Here is a 26,091-nt window from a genome sequence, read left to right on the forward strand (position 1 = left end):
GCGGGCCGGTCCTGCCGCGCTCGGGGCACTCGCGGCTGCGGGGCTGGAACAATTAAACTTTGTTTTGGCTGTGACCCCCCCTCCGAAGCTGAGTTGGAGGGGGGCTGCTTCCCCAGGGGTGCAGGGGGTGAGGGAGCATATGGGGACCCCCCAGCACCCAAGCATTGGGCCTGAATGGGGCTCAGCATCCCCCTCGGGGGGGGGGGCTCTGCGGCTCTGTACCCCCAACCCGCAGCGTAGGCTGGGGGTGGGGGGTCTGCGGTTCCCACGTGGCAAGGGTTCCCACCCAGCCAGGCCAATTCCTGCCACTTGATGATGGGGGACGAGGAGGTGCCAAGGGGGTATTGGAGTGCAGGCGAGGGGGGTCCTGCACCCCCAAAGCGCCCCCCCCAGCCCCAGAGCTGCCTTTCCGAACCCCGTAGCTGCCCTCGGTGCCCACCCCGGGGCAGCAGGGTACCGAGTGGGCCCGGGTCCTCCCTCCCGCTGGGGGGCGCCCGTGGGGCTCCCCGTGTGCGTGGCCTCGGACGCCCGGTACCGGGAGGGGCTTAGGGCTGCCGGGGCGGGGGGGAGCAGAGCCCGAGAGCAGCACCGGTGTCACGGGACTCGGCCCCTCCCTCCGGCCCCGGTTCACAGGGGTGGGTGTGCTGGGGGGCGTGGCCTGTCCCGTGCCCGGTTCCGCCCCGCCGTGCCCACGTGCGCGCCGCTCGCCCCGGCGCCGCCGGGGTTAAACGTGGCGGAGGGATCCCTCCCTCCCGGCAGCGTGCGCTGCGGCCGTCGCCGTCACACACCCCCCCTTCCCCTCCGCGGCCGCGCAACTCCCGCCGCGCAACGTCTCCCTCCGCCCGAGCCCCCGCCGCTAAATAGTGCGGGCGCGGCGCCCCCCCCTCCCGCCTCTGCCTCGGCCGCGGGCCCCGGGGGCGCAGCGCGGCGGCCCCGGTGGGGCGGGCGGGGGCGGGCGGGGCGGGGCGGGGGGCGGGCGGCGGGACCTACTTTCCTCTGGAAATGGCCGCGCCGGGGAGCACCGTCCGCCCCGCGCCCCGAGGCCCGTCGGCGTAGGGCGGCCGCGGGGGTAAGCGCCGGGCGGGGGACGGGGGGCGGCCCCGAGGGGGCTCACGCGCGGTCGGGACCGGGGTCCAGCGGCCCCACAACGGGGGAGGCCCCGCGCTCGGCCCCGGGCCGCGCCGCCGCCGCCCGGCCAGGCCTCTCCGGGCCCGGAGCGCGGCCCCCGGCTCCCTTTGTGTCCGCTACCGGCGCCGGTATCGCCCGCGGAACCGGTGCGGCTCCAGCCTGAGCCCGAGGCCCGGCCCGGTCCCGCGCTGCGAGGTCCCGGGGCCCGGGTAGGCCGCGGCGGGCCGGGGCAGTGGGCATGGCTCGCTCGGCCCCCCGGGAGGGCCCGGTCGTTCCGGGAGCGGCGGGAGGCGGCGCGGGGGCTCCGGGGCGGGTGAGGGGCGTCCCGCTCGGTGCTGCAGCCCCCCGGGGGGGTGGGCAGGCCCGGCGGGGCCCCTCCACCGCCCCCCCCCTCCCCAGCCCCGGTGCACGTCGGAGCCCTTCCGGGGAGGGCGCAGCGAACCCGGGGAGGCCGTAACCTCCTCCCGGGATCGCCGGGGGCGGGGGTCTGCGGAGCGGCGGTGCTGGGACAGGGACCCCGCTCCGAGCGCGGGGGTCTGGGGGCTGCCCCATTTGTGATGTTCTGGGATGGGGGGGGCACGGTCCCCCCGGTGCTGCCCGGTTTGGGGTCTCCTTTGCCGTGTTTTGGGGTGTACGTGAAGGCCCGGTGGGTCAGTGCTTGGGGGTGACCCCCCCTTGCACCCCTTTTGGGACCGTGTGGGGAAACTGAGCCAGGGGCTGCTGCTGGGGGGGGTGTCCCGGGCACCCTCATTCATCCTGCACCCCAAGTCCTGCTGTGGGAGGAGCAGGGCTGTCCTGAATGTGCCCCCTCGGAGCTGCCATGGGGGGGGTCCCCGTGGCACCCTGGGGGCTGGTGCCCCATGGAACCTTCCCCGTGGGTTTAATCGGGGTCATGCGGTTCCCGTGCAGCCTCAGTGGGGGAACTGTGGGCTATGGGGGGGACTTGGGGGGCTGGAGAGGTGGGGGGGGTGCAGGGTCCCCCATAGAGCCCATGGTCTGCATAGGGAGCGATGCTTCTGCCTCACTGAGAGTCCCACATTCGGTGAGGGCCTGCCCTGTCCCTTGTGTGGGGGGTCCCTGATGGCTCTGCCCCCCCCTGCAGCCGCGGCCCCCCCCCGAGGGACGCCGGAGGCAGAATGGACGAGCAGCAGCCGCCCAGTGAGGAGAAGGACGTGGCCGCGCCAGGTGAGTGCGGGCTGGGAATGGGGGTGCTGGGGGGAGGTTTGGTGCCGTGTCCCCCACCACAGGCGCTGATGCCTGCTCCCCCCCAGCCGATGGGGCCGTGGCTGCGGAGGAGATGGGCAGCGCCGAGGGGGACCCCCTGAAACCCCCCGAAGGAGCCTCCGCGGGGCCGGAGCCCGAGGGCACGGAGAGCACAGACACGCAGGGACCGCCCCAGGCCAGCAGGTGAGGGGGGGGGTCAGGGGGTGACACGGAGCTGAGGGGGGGTCCCAGTGCTCCTCACCCACCCCCTGTGCTCACCTCTCGCAGCCCTCCCCTGCGCCGCTGCGCCCTCTGCAACTGTGGGGCCTGGAGCCCGCACGGGCAGCAGGAGCTGCAGCGCTTTGAGCCTGCACCGGACTGGCGCGAGCGGCTGGGGGGGCACGAGCCCCCCGAGGGGCTTGAACAGGGACCCCCGGAGCTGGAGCCAGAGCCGCTGGGGGATGACCCGGCCCAGGTCGGCTTCTCGGAGGGGGTGACGCTGGCACAGCTCTTTGAGCCCACAGGTGAGCATGGCTGCAGTGCCAGTGTCCCCATCCCACTGCTCCCTACATCCCCATCCCATCACCCCAGTGTCCCCATCCCACTGTTCCTGATGTCCTCATCCCATCACCCCAGTGTCCCCATCCCACTGTTCCTGATGTCCTCATCCCATCACCCCAGTGTCCCCATCCCACTGTTCCTTATGTCCTCATCCCATCACCCCAGTGTCCCCATCCCACTGTTCCTGATGTCCTCATCCCATCACCCCAGTGTCCCCATCCCACTGTTCCTTATGTCCTCATCCCATCACCCCAGTGTCCCCATCCCACTGTTCCTTATGTCCTCATCCCATCATCCCAGTGTCCTCATCCCACTGCTCCCTACATCCCCATCCCACTGTTCCTTATGTCCTCATCCCATCATCCCAGTGTCCTCATCCCACTGCTCCCTACATCCCCATTCCACTGTTCCTTATGTCCTCATCCCATCATCCCAGTGTCCTCATCCCACTGCTCCCTACATCCCCATTGTTTGTTTTTGTGTTTTGTTTTTGTTTTTGTTTTTGTGTTTGTTTTCCCACTGTTCCTTATGTCCTCATCCCATCATCCCAGTGTCCTCATCCCACTGCTCCCTACATCCCCATCCCATCACCCCAGTGTCCCCATCCCACTGCTCCCTACGTCCCGATCCCACTGTTCCTTATGTCCTCATCCCGTCATCCCAGTGTCCTCATCCCACTGCTCCCTACATCCCCATCCTATCATTCCCAGTGTCCCCGTCCCGCTCTCCCCATGTCCCATGCCCGGTGCTGACCCCAGCTTCCCGCAGGGCACTGCTGGGTGCACCGCTGCTGCGCAGCCTGGGCGTGCAGTGCGGAGCAGGAGCCGGGAGCTGTGGACAGAGCTGTTTTCTCAGGGATCTCACAGGTACCCGGCCCCGGGGCGGGGGGGGGGCACCGGTGGGGGCTCCCCTGGCCCCAGTGGTGACCCCCCCCGGGGCTCTGTGCCCGCAGCAATGTGAACACTGCCGCCGGTGGGGGGCCACCATCCCGTGCCGGGCCAGTGCCTGCCACCGCCGCTACCACTTCCCCTGCGCCGCCGCCAGCGGCTGCTTCCAGTCCTTGGAGACCCTGCGGCTCCTGTGTCCTGAGCACGTGGCTGAGGCAGTGCAGATGGGTGCGTGTGGGGCTGGTGCCCCCCCCCCCAGCACTGGGGGTGTCCTGGGGGCCGGAGCCCGGTGTGGGGTGCCCCTGACCCCCCCTTGTCTCTGTGCAGAGGACGTGCGGTGCCCGGTGTGCACGGGGCCGGGGGACCTGCGGGACCTGGTGCTCTGCACCGGCTGCGGGCAGCACTACCACGGGCGCTGCCTGGACGTCACCCTCAGCCCCAGCAAGCGCTCGGGGTGGCAGTGCCCCCAGTGCAGAGTGTGCCAGGCCTGCAGGTGAGCCCCGTCCCCATGGACACCCACAGCGAGGGGTGCATGGGGGGGGGTCACCACCTTCACACCCTCTGCACCCCGCAGGCAGCGCGGTGACGCCTCCAAGCTGCTGGTGTGTGAGGGCTGTGACAGGGGCTGCCACACGTCCTGCATGGAGCCGGCTGATGAGGGGCCCCCCCCCGCCTCCTGGAAGTGCATGGTGGGGCCTGGTTTCACCATGGGGGGCTCAGGGGGTGCTGTTGCCCCCCCGCCCCCCATAACAGCTCTCTGTTTATCCCCCCCAGAGCTGCTGGGTGTGCTCGGAGTGCGGGCGGCGGGAGCCCGGCTCCCGCTGGTGCTGGCGCTTCTCAGTGTGCGAGAGCTGCCACCAGCACCGAGCCGCCAGCGGGGCCCCAGGGACCGCACCGGAGCCCCCCGCCCTGACGTGAGTGTGCATGGGGGGTGCTGGGGCTGGGGGGGCTGGGCCCTGCACCCCTCACCTTGTGCCCCCCATGCAGGTTGGTGTCTCCCCAGCGCACTGCGGTGACGGATGTGCCTGGCCCTACCCCTGAGCCAGAGCCTGTGGGGTGCAGTGAGGAGGCCCAGGCAGGGGGGGACCCCAAAGAGGGACCCCCAGGTGATGGCGGGTCCCCTCCTGGCGAGCTGACCCCTGTGGAGGTGCCCCCCGATGAACTGCCCCCTGATGAGCCCCCCCCGGACGTGCAGCCCCCCCCGGACGTGCAGCCCCCCCCGGACGTGCAGCCCCCCCCGGACGTGCAGCCCCCTGAGGAGCTCCCTCCTCTTGGGCTGCCCCCCAGTGAGCCACCCCCTGAGGAGCTGCCCCTTGAGCAACCAGCCCTTGATGAGGCCCCCGTTGACAGACCCCCCCTGGAGGAGCTGCCCCCCCGTGAACCACCCCCCAATGAGCCTCCCATTGAGCTGCCCCCCGAAATGCCCCCTGAAATACCCCCTTTGGACGAGTTCCCGCCCAGAGCCCCACTCTTGGACGAGCTGCCCCCTGACATCCCCGCCCTGGATGAGCTGCCCCCTGCTCAATCCCTGCTTGAGGAGTCCCCCCCCGAGGAGCTGCTCCCTGAGAAACCTCTTGAGAAGATTCCCTCTCATGAAACCCTCCTTGAGGAGCCCCCCCCCGGTGAGCTGCCCCCCAACACCCCCTCCCCTGAGGATCCTCCCCCTGCTGAGCTGCCCCCCGAAGAGCCGCTGCCCAGTGAGGAGCTGCCCCCCGAGGAGGACCCAGCGCCCCCAGGTAAGCGGGGGGCCTTGTTCTGCCCCCCCCCCCTTTGCCTTCTTTTGTCTCCCGTGGGTGCGGGGGTCACTCAACCGACCCACCTTCATTGCGGCCTGCTGGGGTGTGCCTGGGGGGCAATGGTGGCACAGGGGGTGGTGGGGCCCCCCCTCACCCCAACCACACCCCGCAGGTCTCCTCCCCGAGGTGCCTGTGGCAGAGGAGGCTCCGGTGCTGGCCCGGGAGGTGCCCCCTGAGGAGGAGATGGAGCTGGAGCCGGAGCTGCTGCAGCCCCCGGAGCCAGCCCCCCTGCTGCCGGCTCCCCCCGGTGGGTTTGGGGGTGCACTGGGGGGGGGGGGCTCTGGCTGGGGTCTTCTCTAACCCCTCTTTGCCCCCCCAGATCTCCGCGCCATCTCACCCCCCCCCCCTGCAGACCCCTCCCCTGCTGCCAATAAGGATGAGGAGCCCGAGCCCCCAGCACTGCCCGAGCCCCCCAGCAGCCCCCCGGCCATGGAGACTGAGCCCCCTGGCTCCCCACCGCCCCCCCTGGGCTCCCCTGCCTGTGCCCCGGCCCCCACTGAGCCCCCTGAGGACGAGGAGATGGAGACGGGCGGTGGGGGGGGGGTGTCTCCAGGCAGCACCCCCGGGGACCCCCCTGGGAGCAGCCCAGCCCCGGAGCTGGGGCCCTACCCCGGGCTGGCTGAGGAGGAGGAGGAGGAGGAGGAGGAAGCCCCGAGGCTGGAGCGGGAGGGCACCAGCGGCAGCTCCCCCCCGCTGAGCGAGGAGGAGGCGCTGGAGGAAGGCCGGGCCCGGGGAGACCCCGAGGCCAAGGGCTCCCCCTTGCTCCTGGAGCCAGAGGAACTGCAGCCCGAGACCCCCATGGAGGTGTGCACGGCCGGGGCCAAGCTGGACCGCGGGGACGAGGGCGGTGCCGAGCCCCCCACCCTGCGCCCGCGCCCCGACATCCTCAATGAGATCTCCAACCTGAGCCAGGGCGACACAAGCAGCAGCTTCCCCGGCTCCGAGCCGCTGCTGGGCTCCCCGGACCCCGAGGGAGCCGGGTCCCTGTCCCTGGAGCTGGGCCCGGCCTCGGCCGACGCCAGCCTGCAGAAGGAGGATGCGGGGTCGCTGCCGCTGGGCGCTGAGACCGATGATTCACTGCTCTTCGAGCCCGCAGCCAAAGGGGATGGGGACAAGAGCCGGCGCCGCAGCTCCCCAGGGCGCTCCCGTGTCAAGCAGGTACGGGGGGGGGGGCACCAAGCACCCACTGTGAGCCCTGAGCCTGCCCACGCTGCAATGGGGGCAGGATTGGGCCCTGCGGTGGGGTCCGGTGGCTCTAACAGCCCCTCTCCCCTTGGCCCTAGGGTCGCAGCAGCAGCTTCCCCGGGAGGAGGCGACCCCGAGGTGGGTCCCATGGGGCCCGGGGCCGTGGCCGTGCTCGCCTGAAGTCAACCACATCGTCTGTTGACACCTTAGCAGTAAGGATGGGTGCTGGGTACCTCGGGCTGTTGGGTGGCCGGGCTGGGAGCTGAGCTCCCTCGTCCCTTTCCCAACCATGCCAGGGCTTAGGAAAAGCCTTGGCAACCCCAGGGTTAGATGGGGAGGGAGGAAAGTATGTGACTGCTTGCTGTGCTGCAGCGATGTGCTGTGGGGCTGGAGGTTCACCCTACAGGCGTAGGACTGGTGGGCTGCGCAGTATGATCCTGCGCCCCCCAATGGGCATGGAAGGATCTGTGGTTGGGGATGCTGAGCTCCCTGCTCTGTCCCCAGCTCGCCGACGTGGAGAGCTCGCCCAGCAAGGAGGAGGATGAAGACGATGATGACACGATGCAGAACACAGTCGTCCTCTTCTCCAACACCGACAAGTTCGTGCTCATGCAGGTACTGGGGCGCTGTGGGACAGATGGAGGGATGGGATGGGACAGACGCTCCCTGCCTGGCTCCCCTCATGGTCCCTTTCCCACAGGACATGTGTGTGGTGTGCGGCAGCTTCGGGCGTGGGGCCGAGGGGCACCTCCTCGCCTGCTCCCAGTGCTCCCAGTGCTATCACCCCTACTGCGTCAACAGCAAGGTGAGGGCAACCGGACCCCCCTGGTACCCCTCAGCCCCACGCTGGACTGATGGGACTGTGCTGTGCCCCATGGGGATCCACGCAGCTGAGCCATGGTCATGGTCATGGCCACGTGGCTTTGGGCTGTCCCCCATGGCCGTGCTGTGCTCTGAGTCCTCCCATGGCCATCCCTGGCTCATGTTGCCCCCCGTCCCCGTGCCCAGATCACGAAGGTGATGCTGCTGAAGGGCTGGCGCTGTGTGGAGTGCATTGTGTGTGAGGTGTGTGGCAAAGCCTCCGACCCCTCGCGCCTGCTGCTCTGCGACGACTGCGACATCAGCTACCACACGTACTGCCTGGACCCGCCGCTGCAGACCGTGCCCAAGGGGGGCTGGAAGTGCAAGTGGTGCGTGGCCGGGCACCGGGGGAGCCTCGGGGGGGTGGGGGGGTTAGAGCTGGTGTTGACCCCCTGTGTCGGCCCTCAGGTGTGTGTGCTGCGTGCAGTGTGGGGCAGCGTCCCCCGGCTTCCACTGCGAGTGGCAGAACAACTACACCCACTGCGCGCCCTGCGCCAGCCTCGTCGTCTGCCCCTTCTGCCGCCAGAAGTACGTGGAGGACGATCTGCTCATCCAGTGCCGCCACTGCGACCGGTGAGAGGGGGGCTCGGCATGGGGTGGAGTCTGCATGGGGTGACACTGATGGGGGTCCCTGCTTTGCCTGCAGGTGGCTGCATGCGGCCTGTGACAGCCTCTTCACCGAGGAGGAGGTGGAGCAGGCTGCAGATGAAGGCTTCGACTGCAGCGCCTGCCAGCCCTATGTGGTCAAACCGGCCGGTGAGTGGCCAGGGTGGGGAGCATGTGGGGGGTGTAGGGGCAGGACAGGATTAGGGTTAGGGTTAGGTAATGGGTTTAACCTGCTAGAGGGGAGTTTGAGATAGGGTCTTAGGAGGAAGTTCTTCACCATGAGGCCGGTGGGACACTGGGGTGGGTTGAATGGAGAAGGTTTGGATGCCGCATCCCTGGCAGTGTTCAAGACTAGGCTGGAGCAACCTGCTCTAGTGGGAATTGTCCCTGCCTGTGGAACTAGATCAGCTTCAAGTCATTCGTAACCCAGACGGGGTTGGGATTCTGTGACATCAGGGGCTCACCTCCCCTCTGCTTTTCCCTCTGCAGCACCCACATCTCCCACAGAGGCTGCCTCGGTCAAGGCGAAGGAACCAGGTACGTGCGATGCAGTTCTTGGTGCCATTCCCATTGCCACGCACCCGGCGCTGGTTTTCACCCCCAAACCTGGCTCCTGTCCCCTCAGAGCCGCAGTATTTCCGCTTCGAGGGTGTGTGGCTGACAGAGACAGGCATGGCCGTGCTGCGCAACCTCTCCCTGTCCCCCCTGCACAAGCGGCGCCAGCGCAAGGGCCGCCCGGGCACCCTCAACGGCGACGGGGGCCTGGAGGGGAGCGACTCCCTGGGCCCCGATGACAAGAAGGACGGAGACCTGGATGCTGAGGAGCTGCTCAAGGCGGAAGGTGGGTGTTGGCAGCAGGGTGAGGTGGGGGGGGGCTCTGGACCCCGTTAATGTGTCCCTTGTTCTACCTCGGCAGTGGGTGTTGAGCACATGGAGTGTGAGATCAAGCTGGAGGCTGCGGCCAGCCCTGACCGTGACACTGGGGCCGATGTGGACTCGGGGAAGGGGCTGGAGGACCCGGAGGAGTGCAAGAAGAGGAAACGCAAGCCCTATCGGCCGGGTGAGTGCTGCCCCTGGAGCCAGGATCGCCCTCTGAGCCCCCTGGGGCCCATCCTCACGTCCTTATTCTGTGCCCTGACCCATCCCCATCACCTCTGCCTCTGCCCCCCAGGCATCGGCGGGTTCATGGTGCGGCAGCGCAAGTCCCACACGCGCCTCAAGAAGGTCTCGGCGGTGTTGGCTGAAGTGGGGCGTGAGGGGCTGAGCACCGAGGGGCACCCAGAGGATGGTAGGGCCTGGGGACACCCCTGATCCCTTCCCAGGGGTGCTGCTGCTGCCCTGCCGCTGGAGCAGCCCTGTACTGGGTGTGGGGAAGGTGTTAACAGTGGCTGTTGCAGGGGCTTCGGCTGACCTCCCGGCTGAGGGTAGCCTGGACCCGGGCTCGGGAGAGGGGGACGAGAAGAAGAAGCGCCGGGGAAGGAAGAAGAGCAAGTTGGAGGACATGTTCCCCCCGTACCTGCAGGTGGGGTGGATGGGGGGACATGGGGGTGGCTTTGGGGCAGGGCTGGAGGAGGCTTCGGGACGCACGGGGTGGGATGGATGGAGGCGTTTACACCATTCCCATTGGAGCAGGAGGCGTTCTTCGGGAAGGCGCTGATGGACCTGAGCCGCCGGGCGCTGCTGGCAGCAGGGGGTGTGGGGGACAGCGCTGCGCGCCCCTCCCTGGGCCAGGGCGCCCCCCGACACAAGGGGGACCCCAGCCTGGTTGGGGCACTGCAGGGAGCCCCCCACGACAGGAGGGAGCCTCCAGTGCACCCCCGAGGTGAGTGTGGGTCCCCATGGGCACAGCGGGTGGTTGGGGGTCCCTGTGTCACGCCTGCCCCACTGAGCTCTGCTGCCCCACTGATGTCTGGTGCCCCATAGGGGACGACAGCACTGACGGCAGCGCTGCGGCTCCCGATGATGAGGGCAAGGACGAGGCGAAGGGCGAGGACTTGGGTGAGCCCGCGGGACCCAAACCGCGTCCTCGCGGCCGCCTGTAGGGGGCGGTAGAGAGCGCCTGCCATCATAGAGACGGGGCTGCTGTGTGGTTGAGGGCGCTCTAGCCTGGGTGGGACAAGGGAGGGGAAACTCGATGGTGTCCCTCGGGGACCTCATGGCGCTGGTGGTCATAGAGGCGGCGCTCGGCGTGGCCCGGGTGGATGGGAACGCTCCTGTCCCCCTGGTGGACGGGAGGACTCCTCTTGCCAGGGGCTGAGAGCAGAGGAGGGTCCTGGGGTGCTGAGGGCATCCCCAGCATCTGCTGGTTCCTCCCTGCAGGCGCTGATGAGTCGAAGGACTCCCCGGACCCGGGGGACACGGAGAAGCCAGCGACCCCCGGGGAGGGCGCGCTCAGCTCCGACCTGGACAAGATCCCTACGGAAGGTGAGGAGCCCCCGTGCCCATCATCACCTCCTCCGCCTCCCATCACTGTGAGCCCGGCCCCATGGCACAGCTCCGCTCTTCTGCCCTTGCAGAGCTGCCCAAGATGGAGAGCAAGGACGTGCAGCAGCTCTTCAAGGACGTGCTGGGCTCGGCGGAGCGCGGGGAGCAGCCCCTCAACTGCGTGGCTGCTGCGATGGAGAGTGGAGGTGCGGGGCAGGAGCCCGGCCGGGCACAGCGCCCCTTCCTGCAGGGAGATCTCCAGCTGGTGGGGCAGGGTGGGTGAAGGGGGAGTTCTGGGGGGCTTCCCTGTTGCTGGGGGGGTGAATGTTTTGGGGGGGTCTTGCACTGTCTGAGGGCTGTGACCCCTCTCCCTTCACAGGGAGTGTTTCCCTGGGCTCTCTCTCTGGGTCCGTGTCCCTGGATTCATACCCGGGCGTCTGCCAGTCCCCGTTCCTCGACAGCAGGTATGCGTGGAGCCGGGGCCGGGCGCAGGGCAGTCGGTGGGGACCCCTTTGTTCCAGCCCATGACCCTCCCCTCTCTATGCAGGGAGCGAAGCGGCTTCTTCAGCCCCGACCACTGTGAGCCCGAGAGCCCCTGGGCCAGCAGCTCAGCCGCCACCACCCCCTCGACACCCACAACACCCACCACGGAGGGCGAGGGGGACGGCTTGTCCTACAACCAGCGCAGCCTCCAGCGCTGGGAGAAGGACGAGGAGCTGGGCGAGCTCTCCACCATCTCGCCCGTGCTCTACGCCAACATGAACTTCCCCAACCTCAAGCAGGATTATCCAGGTAGGGCTCTGGGGGGGCTGTCCTGTTCCCTGCTCCAAGGAGATCTTACCTGCGGTGGTGATGGGAGGCACGCAGGGGATGTGGGTCAGGCAGGGGCTAACGTCCCTCTTCTCTCTCTCTGCTCCTACCGGCCTCCCAGACTGGTCGAGCCGCTGCAAACAGATCATGAAGCTCTGGAGGAAGGTCCCTGCCACAGACAAAGCCCCGTATTTGGTGAGTGCTGGGGGCAGCAGTGCTGGGGCTGGGGGGGGGCTGGGGCGCCGGGGGGCTGGGAGTCAGCTCCTTCGTATTTTTGTTAGCAAAAGGCCAAAGATAACCGGGCGGCTCATCGCATCAACAAGGTGCAGAAGGTACGTGGGGGAGCGCGGAGGTGCCCGGCGGCCCCGGGGGTGTCCCATAGCCCCCCATCAGCCCCATAGCCCCCCATTAAGCCCCGTGCCCCCCCCTGATGGCCCGGCTCTCTCTGCAGCAGGCTGAGAGCCAGATCAACAAGCAGACCAAAGGGGAGGGACTGCGCAAGCCGGAGCGGCCCTCGCTGCACCTGCGGATCCCGGTGCCGCCGGGGACGCAGCCTGTCTACATCGGCAGCCCCCCCCCCGGTGCCGGCGAGGGCTTCCTGAAGCCCCCCCTGGGGGCCGGAGCGGGGCCGGAGTCTCCCAGCGAGCTCTTCCTGAAGCTGCCCCCCCAGTCCCCTGCCCAAGTGCCTTCGCATGAGCCCTACAGCGCAGCCCCTGCCTACGCGCTGGAGCCGCGCTTCCCCTCGCCCCTGGGCCAGAGCCCCACTGCGGGTGCTGCCTTCCAGCCCTTCTCCAGCCAGCCCCAGCCCCAGCCCCGCTCCGGGCCCCCCGACTTCCACCCCACACCGCCTGGCACCCCCCGGCACCAGCCCGGCACCCCCGACCCTTTCCTCAAGCCCCGGTGCCCCTCCTTGGACAACCTCTCGGTGCCGGGGAGCCCCGGGGCACGGCCCCCCGAGGCCCTGCTCTCTCCTCTCCCTTCCGGTGAGCAGAAGAAGGGGCTGGAAGTGAAGAAAGAGGAAGGGGGGGGCCTGGGGGTCTGCTCCCCCGGCTATGCCCCCCCCATGGGCTATGGGGACTCCCCGGGAGGCCCCCACCTCTCTGCGGTGGAGCTGAAGGGAGCCGATGTCTTCAAAGCCCCCATGACCCCGCGGGTGCCACAGGTGGAGCCGCAGAGCCCGGGGCTGGGGCACCGGCCCCCAGACCCCCACCCGCTGGCCCCTTCCCCCCCATCCCACCCCGAGCACTACCGGCAGTCGCCCTACCTGGACCCCTACGCGCAGCCCCCGCTGACGCCGCGCCTGCAGCCCCCCGATGCCTGCTGCGCCCTCCCAGCCCGTTCCCTGCCCTCAGAGCCCTTCTCCCGTGTCCCCGCCAGCCCCCAGTCCCAGTCCAGCTCCCAGTCCCCACTCACCCCCCGGCCCCTCTCCAATGAAGCCTTTTGCCAGTCCCCCGTCACGCCCCGCTTCCAGTCCCCAGACCCCTATTCCCAGCCGCCCTCCCGGCCCCAGTCCCGTGATCCCTTCACCCCCTTGCACAAGCCCCCCCGGCCCCAGATGCCAGAGCCGGGCTTCAAGGCAGTGGCAGCGGCCGGGGGGGGGTTTGGGGGCACCCCTGCCGGGGACCCCCATTCCAAGGCACCGGCTGGGCAGCAGCCGCCCTTCGCCCGCTCCCCCGGCGCCAGCGTCTTCACTGGGGGGCAGCCCCCCATGCGCTTCACCTTCCCGCCGGCCGTGCCAGAGCCGCTCAAGGGCTCCCCGTCCCACCAGCCCCACGGGATCAACAGCCATTACGTCCCCAGCAAGCCGCAGAGCTCGGCCTACTCCTCATCCCCCGGGTTCCACCAAGCCGGGAGCCCTCTGGGGCCAGGCACCACGGGCACCGACACCTACAGCCTGTCCCCGCTCCGGCCGCCCTCGGTGCTACCGCAGCAGCCCCTGGCCGCCCCACAGCAGCAGCAGGACCCCTCTGTCCCCTTCCTGCCCCGAGCCGCACTGGGGCCAGGGGGTGACAAGAGGGAGGAGGCAGCCGTGGGGCTCTCGGCACCCCAAAACCGGGACCTGGCGGAGCTGCCCCCCAGCCAGGATGGGCCTCTCGGCACCATGAGCCAGTCGGAGCTGGAGAAGCAGCGGCAGGTAAGGGCTGGGCTGGGGATGTGAGGGGGGAACCGGGGCCCTTGTGGTGGGGTTGAGGGTCCGGTGTCTGTGCTCTGGGTCCTGACTCTGTGTCCCAGCGCCAGCGGCTCCGGGAGCTGCTCATCCGGCAGCAGATCCAGCGGAACAGCCTGCGGCAGGAGAAGGAGAGCGCAGCGGCGGCGGCAGCCACGGCCTCCCCGGCAGCTTGGGCACCCGAGGCCGGCAGCCAGGCCTTCGAGCTGAGCCGCGCCATGGCCCCGTACCCAGCGGCACAGGTAGAGCGTGGGGCACGGCTCTGCTGGGAGCCCGCGGGGGGTGCAGCGGTGATGCTGAGGCTTTGTCTCCCATCCCAGGACAAGAGCCTGCTGGGGACCATGGCCACAGGCGCCGGGAAGCTGCCTGGCTCCGTCATGGTGCCGGCAGCATTCACACAGGATGATCGGCTGTCGCGGCCCCCACCGGCGGCCACACCGTCTGCTATGGACATCAATGGGAGGTGAGTGCCCTACGGCAGGTTGGGCACCAGCAGGGCTTCACCCCAACCCTTCCCCGTGGGGAGCACCACAGAGGCTGTGGTTTCACTGGGAGCTCATGGTGCTGCCTGTGGCAGTGCCGATGGATCCCAATGCCGCCGTCACGGTGTCTTGCAGGGCAGCGGTGGGGCCCCCTCAAGCCTTCTACCCCCGCGGGGTGTTCCCGGCGCCATCCCCGCAGCAGCACCTGTGGCAGCAGCAGCAGCAGCAGCAGGCGGCAGCCGCCGCGGCCCTGCGCCTCCCGGTCACATCCCGCTTCGCCCCGCCCGGCGCTGTCAGCGCTGTGGGCAGCCTGGGCACCCGCGATGCGGTGCCCGCTGCGCCCACCGCCATGGGTGCTCCGTTCATCGAGCTGCGCCACAACGCGCAGAAGGGACCCGGGGGGGTCCTGGGCTCCCCCTTCCCGCAGCCGCCGCGGCCGCGCTTCTTCCTGCCCGGGGAGGAGAGCACGGCACCGGGGCTCTGCGCCCCCGTCATGCCCATGCAGCCGCTGCCGGTGCTGCAGCCGCAGAAGGTGCCGGTGCTGCTGCCGCCCGCATCGCCGCAGGGAGCCGAGATGAGCAACAGCCACCACCAGCCCCACGGCAAAGCGGCCGCGCCGCTGCCAGGCCCCAGCATGGAGCTGCCGCACGTCCCCCTGCGCCCGCTGTCCTCAGGCTCTGCCCTGCGCCCCGATGCTCCCAAGGATGCTCCCGCAGCCGAGCCTGCGCTGGCTCCGGCCCCCGGGAAGAGCCACCTGAGCCTGGAGGGGGGGCGCCTGCCCTGCGAGGTGCCAGTGGAGCCCGATCTCGACGATGACTTCGGTTCCCACAAAGACCTGGAAGATGACGATGATTTGGCCAACCTGAGCCTGGATCCGGATGTGGCCAAGGGGGATGATGACTTGGACAACCTGGACAGCCTGGAAACAGCGGATCCCCACCTGGATGACCTGCTGAACGGGGATGAGTTCGACCTCCTGGCCTACACCGACCCCGAGCTGGACACGGGTGATAAGAAGGACATCTTCAACGAGCATCTGCGCCTGGTCGAGTCGGCCAATGAGAAAGCCGAGCGCGAAGCCCAGCTGAAGACAGAGCCACCAGCTCCCAGCTTGAAGCTCCCTGACCCCGGGGATGGCAAAGACTCAGCTGCATCTGTGGAGGACCAGGAGGTGCCCAAGGAAGGGCTGATGGGCTCTGGGGTTGGCCTGGGCTCTGCTCCTTGCCCTGCGGACACCGCGGAGGTGAAGGTGGGTTCGCTGCCCTCTGACATCAAGCCCAAGCTGGAGGACGGATGCCTCAAGACCTCTCCCTGTCAGTTCACTGCCGGCGGCCCCGAGCGGCTCCCGGTCAAGTCGGAAGCGCTGCAGGGCACAGACAAGATCTCTGCCTCGCTGGGGCTGAGCCTCAAGCCCAGCCAGAGCCTCCTGAGCCCTGGTGCTGGCCCGGCCCGCCTCGGCTTGACCCATTTCCCGAGCAGCGGCCACGCTGCGGTCCCTGTGCCGGAGAAGGACCCGTACGGCAGCCGGGGGCTGGCTTCTGCCCCGCTGGGCCCCCAGGGCAACCCCTTGCTGGAGAAGTTCGAGCTGGACAGCGGGGCCCTGGGGCTGGGCAGCGCCCGGCACTCCCCGGCTGATGACCTGGACAAGATGGAGAGCTCGCTGGTGGCCAGTGAGCTGCCGCTGCTCATCGAGGACCTGCTGGAGCACGAGAAGAAGGAGCTGCAGAAGAAGCAGCAGATGTCAGCACAGCTGCCCCGGGGCACCCCGCACCTCCCGGGGCACCCCCTGCTGCACCCCGCACAGCCCCCCGAGGGGCAGCCCCCGCGCCTGGGCACCCCGCAGCCCCCGCTGCAGCTGGGGATGGTGGCCAGGCCCCCGCTGATGCCAGCGCAGCCGCCCCGGCTTGGTGCCCCGCAGCAGGGCCCGGCACTGGCCCCGCACATGGGCATGGCCCCCGCGCAGCCCCACATGTTGGCAGCCCCCCATGGCGTGCAGGTGGCCCTGGCGCCGCCACAGCAGCAGGGCCAGCAGCAAGTGCTGGTGCAGAAGCCCATGGCTGGGGTGCAGCCACCTGCCCTGGGCATGAAGCCCCCTCAGCTCGTCATGCAGCAGCAGTTGGCCAACAGCTTCTTCCCAGACACAGGTAGGGGCTGTGGGTGAGTGGTTGGGGGAGGCCCCTTTTGGGTGGATTTGGGGTTGGAAAGCACCTTAAGATCATCCAGTTCCAGCACTGGCATCTGGGCAGGGAAAACCTCACATGGGGCCATGTCACCCAAGGCTCTGTTCAACCTGGCATTGAACATTGCCAGGGATGGGGCAGCCCCAGCTTCATTCAGCCTGTTCCAGTGTCCCACCACCCTCACAGGGAAGAACTCCTGCCGTAAATCCAACCTGACCTTTCCCTGTTTCACTTTAAACCCCTCACTGTTTGTGGCAGACCTGGACAAATTTGCAGCCGAGGACATAATGGACCCCATTGCCAAGGCCAAGATGGTGGCACTGAAGGGCATCAAGAAGGTGATGGCTCAGGGCAGCATTGGGGTGGCCCCGGGCATGAACAGGTACGGAGCGTGGCAGACAGTGGGGCACACTCTGGGTGGGCACACAGTGCCTTGGGGCTCATCTCTCATCTCTGTCCCCCCCAAAGGCAACAGGTTTCTCTGCTGGCCCAGCGGCTCTCGGGGGGCCCATCTGTCTCTGAGATGCAGAATCACTTGCTGGCGGGGAGCGGACAAGTGAGTGGGGTGCCCGGGGTTGGTCCCTGCTTTGGGGCTCTGGCAGGAGCAGCACTGGGGACAGGCTCTGGTGTCCCCAGTGTCCCCAACCCTCCCCTCTCTGGCAGGAGCGGAGCGGCACAGACCCAGCCCAAGCGCGCCCCAACCCCCCCACCTTCGCGCAGGGCGTCATCAGTGAGTACTGCTCTGGGTAGCACTGCAGGGGCTCGGGAGCTGGGCTGGCTCCGGGGCTGCTCCCCTCTGACCTCAGCCCTTTCCCCGCTCCCACAGACGAGGCGGACCAGCGGCAGTACGAGGAGTGGCTGTTCCACACGCAGCAGCTCCTGCAGATGCAGCTGAAGGTGCTGGAGGAGCAGATCGGGGCGCACCGCAAGTCACGCAAAGCCCTGTGTGCCAAGCAGCGCACGGCCAAGAAAGCCGGGCGCGAGTTCCCTGAGGCCGATGCTGAGAAGCTGAAGCTGGTGACGGAGCAGCAGAGCAAGATCCAGAAGCAGCTGGACCAGGTAGGATCCTGAGTGGAGGTGGGCGCTGCCTCCCTGGTGCTACCCCCCCGCCATCCCCGGGGCTAACCCCGCGCCGTGCCCGGCAGGTTCGGAAGCAGCAGAAGGAGCACACCAACCTCATGGCCGAGTACCGCAACAAGCAGCAGCAGCACCAGCACCAGGCCTCAGCCGTGATGGCCCTGAGCCCCTCGCAGAGCCCCCGTCTCATGTCCAAGCTCCCCGGGCAGCTGCTCTCTGCGCACGGCGTCCAGCAGACCGTGGGGACCGTGGTGGGTGCGCAAGGCCTCGGCCAGCAGCCAGGGCAGCCAGGGGGGCTGCGCCTGCCCCAGGGCGGCGTGTCCATGGCCGTGCAGCAGGGCCTGTCCTTCATGGGCCAGCAAGGCGTGGGGAGCGCTCCAGTGCCCAGCACCTCCAACGCGTTCTTCGCCGGGAACCCCGCGCTGCGCGGGCTGGGCGCAGACGCCCGCCTCATGCAGGAGAGGCAGCTGCAGAGGATGCAGCTGGCCCAGAAGCTGCAGCAGCAGCAGAACATGCTGGGACAAGTGTCACTGCAACAGCAGCAGCAGCAGCAGCCGGGGCTGATGGGCCAGGCGTCACTGCAGCAGTCCGGTGTGATGGCACAAGCGTCAATGCAGCAGCAGGGCGTCATGGCACAGGCGTCCCTACAGCAGCCAGGAGTGATGGGACAGGCGGGCATGCAGCAGCAGAGCGTCGTGGGCCAGGTGTCAATGCAGCAAGCAGGTGTCATGGGACAGACCTCGATGCAGCCACAGGGCATGATGGCCCAGACGTCGATGCAACAAGCGGGTGTCATGGGACAAGCTTCAATGCAACAGCCGGGTGTGATGGCACAGACATCCCTGCAGCAGCCTGGCATCATGGGACAAGCATCCATGCAGCAGCCCGGCGTGATGGCACAGGCATCCGTGCAGCAGCCCAGCGTCATGGGACAAGCAGCCATGGTGGGGCAGCCCGGCCTGCTGGGCCAGCAGCAGCCCACCCCAGCCCCACAGCCGGGCACGGTGGGGCAGCCCATGGTGCCGAAGCAGCCGGGGCTGGTGGGCAGCCAGCAGAGCGTGTTGGTGCAGCAGCTCTCCCCACAACAGCAGCCGGGCTTGCTGGGCCACACGCAGGCAGCAGGGCTGCAGCACCAGCGCCAGGTCCTGCTGGCCCCACACCAGCAGCGGGTGCTGGGCTCGCCCCAAGTGGCCCCGCAGACTCCGGGGATGCTGAGCCACCGGCTCGTGCTGTCCCAGCAGCTGGGGCAGGCGCGGGCACTGCTGGCCCCGCAGCAGCAGCAGCAGCAGCAGAACTCGGGTCTCCTGGGGCTGGGCCAGGGGCAACCCTCGATCCAGCACTTTCCGCAGCACGGCACAGGGGCCCAGGCCCCCTCCGTGCTGCACCTGAGTCAGGGAATGCAGCCGGCCCCGGCGGCCCTGGCTGCGAAGGAGCAGCCCGGAGGGGTGGATGGCAGCGCCCTGCCCGCCGAGGGCAGCGAGAGCGGAGCGCAGCTGCACGGGGAGCAGCAGGGAGCCCTCAGCGAGCCCCCGGCCCCCAAGCACCAGGCTGAGCTGGGGCAGGGCCAGGGCCAGCAGCTCCTCTTGGCCTCGCCGCAGGCAGCGCTGCGGGCGGGCTCCGTGCAGCCGGGCTCCCTGCTCCCCGCACCCCTGCAGAGCCCCGGCGCTGCCCACCCCGAGCACGGGGACGCTGCTGGGGCGCTGGAGCCGCCGCTGGGCTGCGGGACGGGCCCGGCGCAGGGCTTGGTGCTGCCGCGAGCCCTGGAGCAGCCGGGCAAGGGGCAGCCGCGGCTCCAGAGCCCCGTGCAGCACAAAGCAGCGCCGGCAGCGGGCTCGGCTGCGCTGCCCTCGGGGCTGCTGGGGCAGGTGCCGGGGCCCATGATGGGGCAGATCCGGGCGCAGCTCCAGGGGGTCCTGGCCAAGAACCCGCAGCTGCGGCACTTGACGCCGCAGCAGCAGCAGCAGCTCCAGGCGCTCCTGGTGCAGCGGCACCAGCAGAACCTGATGCAGCAGAGCCAGGCGCTCCGGACCCCCGGCCCCTTCCCCGGGCAGGCCCCAGAATACGGCTCCACCGCCCGGCAGCCCCCCCGCCCGCCAGGGCCCCTGTTCCAGCCCCGGCCGGGTGCCCCAGCCGAGGCTCAGCCGGGCTTTGAGCAGGGCCGGGCGGTGCCAGGGCAGCCCCCCCAGCAGCCGCTGACGGAGCTGGTGCAGGCAGCGCTGGCTGCCCGCGGCCCCCAGCCCGGCCTCGTGCGGCTCCCCACACCGCCGGCCCCCTCGCCCCTGGGCTGCGCCCCCCAGCCCCTCGCCAGCCCCGAGCAGAGCCCTCAAGAGCCAAAGAAGATGTCACCAGGGGTCCCGGCCTTGGCCCCCAGCCCTGCGGCACCCATGGAGCAGGGGTCGGCACCGAGCGGCACCATCCCCGACCCACAGCATGGCCCCTGGGACCCCGAGGCACCCGGTGCAGAGCCCAGTGAGACCCGCATCAATGGGGCAGGGCCGGAGGGGGCCCCCGCAGCCGGTGAAGCCCCAGCAGTGCTGGTGAAGCAAGAGCCGAAGGAGGAGGCGGTGGCGGTGGCGCAGTGTGAGCTGGATGGAGATGAAGCCCCTAAAGCAGAGGCTAATGGGGACCCCGGGGCCAGCCAAGCCAACAGCCTCCTGGCCCCGGGCGGCCGCTCTGAGGCCGGGCACCTCCTGCTGCAGAAGCTCCTGCGAGCCAAGAACGTGCAGCTCTCGGCGCAGAGCCCGGGCGAGCTCAACGGGCACACGGAGAACCGGGGCACCGGGATGGAGCCGCGGCCACCGCTGGTGCTGCTGGGCCGGGAGGTGAGCGGGAGCCGTGGGGCAGGAGGGGCTGGTGGCTGTGGGGCTGCGCTCATCCCAGCGTCCCCTTTCCCTCCACAGGACCCCTCCATCGCCAGGAAGCCGGCGCCCACCAAGCCCAAGCGGGTGCAGAAGAGCAACGAGCGGGTCCCAGCCTCCCGCAAGAAGCTGCGGAAGGACGAGGGGCTGCGGCCGGGGGAGGCCCTCATGAGGCAGCTGAAGCAGGTACAGCCATGGGGCAGGGCTGTGGGCAGGGGGCTGCGCCGCTCCCCCGGCCCCTCCTCACCGCTCTGCCCGCAGGAGCTGTCGCTGCTGCCGCTAACGGAGCCAACCATCGCGGCCAACTTCAGCCTCTTCACGCCCTTCGGCAGCAGCCCCATCAATGGGAAAAGCCAGCTCCATGGCGCCTTCGGCAGCGCCGTGCTCGACAGCGTGCCCGACTACTACTCCCAGCTGCTCACCAAGGTAAAGAGGGGGGGTTTGTGCTGTTGGCCCCCAGCGTGGGGCTGCAGCACCTCCTGGCGCTCACCCCCCTTGTCTCTCCCTGCCCAGAACAACCTCAGCAACCCCCCCACGCCGCCCTCCTCGCTGCCCCCCACGCCGCCGCCCTCCGTGCAGCAGAAGATGGTGAACGGTGTCACGGCCCCAGAGGAGCTGGGGGAGCAGCCCAAGGACCGCGACCCGGCCCGCGAGCCCCATGGCCACAAAGGTGATGATGAGGGTGGTGGGCACACGGGTGGCGCAGACCCCCCCTGCTTCCCATCGCCCCCTGGTGATCCCGGCCCTTTCTGTGTGCAGACACAGCAGCCGTGGAGGTGAAGAGCCTGGACCTGCTGGCAGCTCTGCCCACCCCTCCTCACAACCAGACCGAGGATGTCAGGTTAGTGCTGGGGACCCCCCTGCCACAGGGACCTCTCCGTGGGTGACACCTTCCCTGATGCCTCCCTCCCCACAGGATGGAAAGCGACGACGAGAGCGATTCCCCCGACAGCATCGTCCCGGCCTCGTCCCCTGAGAGCGTCCTGGGCGAGGAGCTGCTGCGCTTCCCCCTGCTCAGTGAGGCCAAGCCGGAGCTGGAGGAGCGGGTGCTGTCCCCCATCATCCCCATCATCCCCCGGGCCAGTATCCCAGGTGGGCTGCACTGGGATGGGGGGTACATGGAGCAGGGCAGGGGGGGCTGGGGTGCATGTGGAGCAGGCAGGAGGGGGTTGGTGGGGTATACGGACCGGGCAGGAGCATCCATGGGATGTACAGACCATGCAGGGGAGGGGGTCTGCAGGGCACTTGAATTGGCTGGGAAGGGGTCTATGCAGTGGATGGATGGAGAAGGGGTCCCTAGGCGTGGAGGAGCAGAGGAAGACTCTTTGGCATGCACTGGGGCTGGCCTGTGCCCTGTTCCCACACCCCAGCCTGTCCCCACAAGGTGATGGAGTCCCAGCACTGGTTCTGCAGGGTGTCTGGTGCTGGGGTTGAGGCTGCGCGGCTCTGACCCCCTTCTCCGCACCCAGTGTTCCCCGACACGAAGCCCTACGAGGTGCCGGAGCCCTTCAGGGCTCCCCCTGGGAAGGTGGGCTCCCCGTGGGAGAAGGGTAAGAGCAGCGAGGTCTCTGTCATGCTGACGGTGTCTGCAGCAGCCGCTAAGGTGAGTGAGGGGCTGGGGACAGGTGAGACCCGGGGGGTCCTGCGTGGTGGCATCGGGGTCCTGGGCCTACCCCCTCCTCCTTTCGCCCAGAACCTCAATGGGGTGATGGTGGCCATGGCCGAGCTGCTGAGCGTGAAGATCCCCAGCTCCTATGAGGTGCTGTTCCCTGACGGCGCTGTTCGAGCGGCTGTGGTCGAGGCCAAAAAGGTGGAGACGGACGTGGCTGGTGAGCATCTGCCTTGTGCCCATCGTCCCCCTCGTGCCCCCAGCCTGGGCACCCCCTGATGGGCTCCTGCCTTTGTCCCCAGGGGTGCTCGGTGCCAAGGAGAAGGTGGTGTTGGCAGGGAAGGTGCCGGACAGCAGCTCCGAGTGGCTGAAGCAGTTTGATGCGGTGCTGCCCGGGTACAGCCTCAAGGGCGAGCTGGACCTCCTGACCCTGCTCAGACAGGTCAGCGCGGCACAGGGGTACCACCGGGGGTAGTGGGGTGCAGGAGGGGGCGCTTTGGGACCAAGTGTGACCGTGTAGAGGGCTGGTGCGGAAGGGGATGGTGAGGTTTGGGGGTCCCCATCCCCAGGCTGCTCTTACCTGTGTCCCCTCCCGGTGCTGCAGGAGAGCCCAGTGCCCGAGAAGACCCTTCACCACTGCTACGTCAACAACGTCTCCAACCTGGATGTGCGGCAGCTCTCGGTGATGCCGCAGGAGCCCTCTCCCCCGCTGTCCCCCTCCGTCCCCTCCCCGTCCACCCCCACTGAGGCCGCCCGGGTCCCTGACCCTGAGGCAGCCCCCGAGGCAGCCCCGGCCCCGCTGTCCCCGCTACCCCCAGCCCCATCGCCAGCCCCCCAGGAAGAGGACGGGGCCGCGGGTCTCCACTCGCCGCCGCGCTTCAAACCGCGCTCGCGCCCACCCGAGGACGGGGACGAAGCGCGGCCGCGGCTCAAGAAGTGGAAGGGGGTGAGGTGGAAACGGCTGCGCTTCCTCGTCACCATCCAGAAAGGGGGGGCCAAGCGGGACGGGGACAAGGAGATCGCGGAGTTCATCGACAAGCTGGGCACCACGCTGCGCCCTGACAAGGTGCCGCGGGACCTGCGCAAGTGCTGCTTCTGCCACGAGGAGGGCGATGGTGCCACGGACGGGCCCGCGCGCCTGCTCAACCTCGACCTGGACCTCTGGGTCCACCTCAACTGCGCCCTGTGGTCCACCGAGGTGTACGAGACGCAAGGAGGGGCCCTGATCAACGTGGAGGTGGCTCTGCACCGCGGGCTGCTCACCAAGTGCTCCCTGTGCCAGAAAACCGGCGCCACCAACAGCTGCAACCGCATCCGCTGCCCCAGCGTGTACCACTTCGCCTGCGCCATCCGCGCCAAGTGCATGTTCTTCAAGGACAAGACCATGCTGTGCCCCGTGCACAAGCTGAAGGGCCCGTGCGAGCAGGAGCTGAGCAGCTTCACCGTGTTCCGCCGCGTGTACATCGAGCGGGACGAGGTGAAGCAGATCGCCAGCATCATCCAGCGTGGCGAGCGGCTCCACATGTTCCGCGTCGGGGGCTTGGTGTTCCACGCCATCGGGCAGCTCCTGCCGCACCAGATGGCCGATTTCCACAGCGTCACGGCCCTCTACCCCGTGGGCTACGAGGCCACGCGCATCTACTGGAGCCTGCGCACCAACAACCGCCGCTGCTGCTACCGCTGCACCATCTGCGAGAACAACGGCCGCCCCGAGTTCGTGGTGCAGGTCATCGAGCAGGGCCTGGAGGACCTGGTCTTCTCCGACTCCTCGCCACAAGGTAAGCGGGAGCTGCAGGTGCTGCGCTGCTGCTCTCCTGTGTCCCCTGCCTTCCTCCTGCATCCCATCTTCTTCATTCCCTGCCCTCCTTCTCCATCATGCTCCTGCATCCCCAGCTCTCCTGCTCCATCCCCTGCCTTCTGCACCCCCTTCCTTCCTTCGTCCCCAGCTTTCCTCCATCCATCCCCTGCCTTCCTCCATCCATCCCCCACCTTCCTCCATCCATCCCCCGCCTTCCTCCATCCATCCCCCGCCTTCCTCCATCCATCCCTCACCCTGCTGATGGCTGAGCTGCACCGAAACAGATAGAACTTGGCAATGGGAAGACCTGGGGTGGCTGGAGCTGGAGGCGGGTGGGCTGCAGCGTTCCCTGGCTCCAACCCTTCCTTTCCCCGCTGCAGCCGTCTGGAACCGGATCATCGAGCCAGTGGCGATGATGAGGAAGGAAGCTGACATGCTGCGCCTCTTCCCCGAGTACCTGAAGGGCGAAGAGCTCTTCGGCCTCACGGTGCACGCGGTGCTGCGCATCGCCGAGTCGGTATGTCCTGCGTGGACTCTTGGGCCTCCTCTCCTCTATGGGGGTCACCCCCCATTGCGAAGGGGCCCTGTGGCTGTGGTGTCACCGTTCAATGTCCCCTCCCCGTAGCTGCCCGGTGTTGAGAGCTGCCAGAACTACCTGTTCCGGTACGGGCGGCACCCGCTGATGGAGCTGCCGCTGATGATCAACCCCACCGGCTGCGCCCGCTCCGAGCCCAAGATCCTCACCCACTACAAGCGGTGAGTGGGGCTGGGAGCCCCCGGGAGAGCCGGGATCCCATGGGATCGCTCAGCTCTGACCCGCTCTCACCCACACTGGCAGGCCCCACACCCTGAACAGCACAAGCATGTCCAAGGCCTACCAGAGCACGTTCACCGGTGAGACCAACACGCCCTACAGCAAGCAGTTTGTGCACTCCAAGTCCTCCCAGTACCGGCGCCTGAAGACGGAATGGAAGAACAACGTGTACCTGGCGCGCTCCCGCATCCAGGGGCTGGGGCTCTACGCGGCCAAGGACATTGAGAAGCACACCATGGTCATCGAGTACATCGGCACCATCATCCGCAATGAGGTGGCCAACCGGCGGGAGAAGATCTATGAGGAGCAGGTGGGGATCCAATGGGATGGGGGGGGTCTGGTGGGATGTGGGGGCCTGGGAGCAGCCACTGACACCCTCTTCTCCCCGCCAGAACCGCGGCATCTACATGTTCCGCATCAACAACGAGCACGTCATTGACGCCACGCTGACGGGGGGCCCGGCCAGGTGAGCACGAAGGGGCTTTAGGGGTGGTGGGACCCCCCCTGGGTGGGCGCTCACCCGCCCAGCACCCCTCTCTGTGCCCTCTCCAGGTACATCAACCACTCGTGCGCCCCGAATTGCGTGGCTGAAGTCGTGACCTTTGACAAGGAGGACAAGATCATCATCATCTCCAGCCGGCGCATCCCCAAGGGGGAGGAGGTCAGGCAGGGACCCTTGGGGGGGGCCTGGGGGCTGGCTCTGGCCTGTGGCTGACTCCGTGCTCCCCCACAGCTCACCTACGACTACCAGTTCGACTTCGAGGACGATCAGCACAAGATCCCCTGCCACTGTGGAGCCTGGAACTGTCGCAAGTGGATGAACTAAGAGGGATAAGAAGGAGCCGGGGGGGGAGGCGCACACAACGCCCCCCCCACCTCACCGCCACCTCGCCACGACCCAACTGGGGGCCACGGGAGGTGCCGGGGGGGCCGGGCCGCCGGCCCTGCCCGCGCGGGACGCCCGGACGGACGCACGAACTGGCAACTCAGGGTTTTCTTTGCTTCGTCCTGCGAGGAATCAAGTGTTTGTGTCGGGGGGGGACCCCGGCGAGAGAGAGAGAGAGAGAGAGAGACCCCCCCATCTCCATCGCCCGCCTCCATGCGGGGTGGCAGCAGCAGCCGCGGCACCGGAGCTGGATCCGGCTTTTTTTCCTCTCTCCCAACTTTAGGGTTATATTTTTTTTTGGTTTTGGTTTTTTTTTGGTTCCTTTTTAATTTTATTTTCCCTTTTTTTTTTTATCTCCGTTTTTTTTTTTGTTTTTTGTTTTTTTTTTTTAGAATCTAATAACATTTTTGCTCGCTAAAAGTACCAAGTAACAGACTCCTTGAGCTCGACAATCCGGGCTCTGCGCCGCCCGCGGCCAGAGCTCGCTCGGTTCCTTTCGAATCTCTTCTTGTTTGTGCGTGTGGACGAGACCCGCGGCGAGGGCCCCCCCGGCAGACACAGGAGCTTCTGCACCCAAACCTACCTCATTTGACGTCTTAGATTATGATTCTTTTACCTTTTCTGTTGTGATTTTGAAATGTGAGACCCCCCCCAACCCCCCCCAATCGGGGCCTCCCCACCATGGGGGGGGGTTCCCTTCTCCATGGGGATGTGTCCCCCCCCCCTCCTCTCTTTTGATGTGGCAGCAGGAGCCCCCCT

General features: G+C 68.3%; 1 protein-coding gene across 1 annotated transcript; it reads left to right on the forward strand.

Annotated features, from left to right (window-relative positions):
* Positions 1–981: 981 nt before the first annotated feature.
* Positions 982–25,382, forward strand: KMT2D (lysine methyltransferase 2D). Its single transcript, XM_061361827.1, has 56 exons — positions 982–1,069; positions 2,231–2,313; positions 2,400–2,535; positions 2,620–2,855; positions 3,661–3,758; positions 3,845–4,007; positions 4,107–4,272; positions 4,354–4,468; positions 4,554–4,693; positions 4,767–5,004; positions 5,041–5,515; positions 5,688–5,822; positions 5,895–6,733; positions 6,859–6,972; positions 7,265–7,375; positions 7,461–7,565; positions 7,769–7,950; positions 8,030–8,194; positions 8,268–8,377; positions 8,717–8,764; positions 8,853–9,068; positions 9,144–9,287; positions 9,399–9,515; positions 9,625–9,749; positions 9,860–10,049; positions 10,151–10,225; positions 10,547–10,651; positions 10,744–10,926; positions 11,031–11,115; positions 11,199–11,443; positions 11,583–11,656; positions 11,743–11,793; positions 11,913–13,595; positions 13,694–13,870; positions 13,949–14,091; positions 14,246–16,254; positions 16,549–16,672; positions 16,759–16,846; positions 16,954–17,020; positions 17,117–17,349; positions 17,436–20,189; positions 20,268–20,411; positions 20,487–20,651; positions 20,739–20,895; positions 20,985–21,066; positions 21,142–21,317; positions 21,695–21,828; positions 21,919–22,054; positions 22,137–22,276; positions 22,439–23,612; positions 24,013–24,149; positions 24,258–24,388; positions 24,471–24,756; positions 24,839–24,912; positions 24,999–25,107; positions 25,180–25,382. The coding sequence occupies exons 2-56, from the start codon at positions 2,265–2,267 to the stop codon at positions 25,270–25,272; spliced, it is 15,651 nt and encodes a 5,216-aa protein (XP_061217811.1). The 5' UTR covers positions 982–1,069; positions 2,231–2,264; the 3' UTR covers positions 25,273–25,382.
* The last annotated feature ends 709 nt before the right edge of the window (positions 25,383–26,091 follow it).

This window comes from Neopsephotus bourkii, unplaced genomic scaffold, assembly GCF_033783945.1.
Source record: "Neopsephotus bourkii isolate Nb327-2 ecotype Australia unplaced genomic scaffold, CSIRO-AGI_Nbou_v1 NB_1063, whole genome shotgun sequence".
NCBI lineage: Eukaryota > Metazoa > Chordata > Aves > Psittaciformes > Psittacidae > Neopsephotus > Neopsephotus bourkii.

Coding starts and splice junctions, on each gene's coding strand:
- KMT2D (XM_061361827.1), top strand. CDS start 2,265: ATGGACGAGCAGCAGCCGCCCAGTGAGGAGAAGGACGTGGCCGCGCCA. Junction 11,116..11,198: donor TCCCCGTTCCTCGACAGCAG/GTATGCGTGGAG, acceptor CTCTCTATGCAG/GGAGCGAAGCGGCTTCTTCA. Junction 11,657..11,742: donor CAGACAAAGCCCCGTATTTG/GTGAGTGCTGGG, acceptor TATTTTTGTTAG/CAAAAGGCCAAAGATAACCG.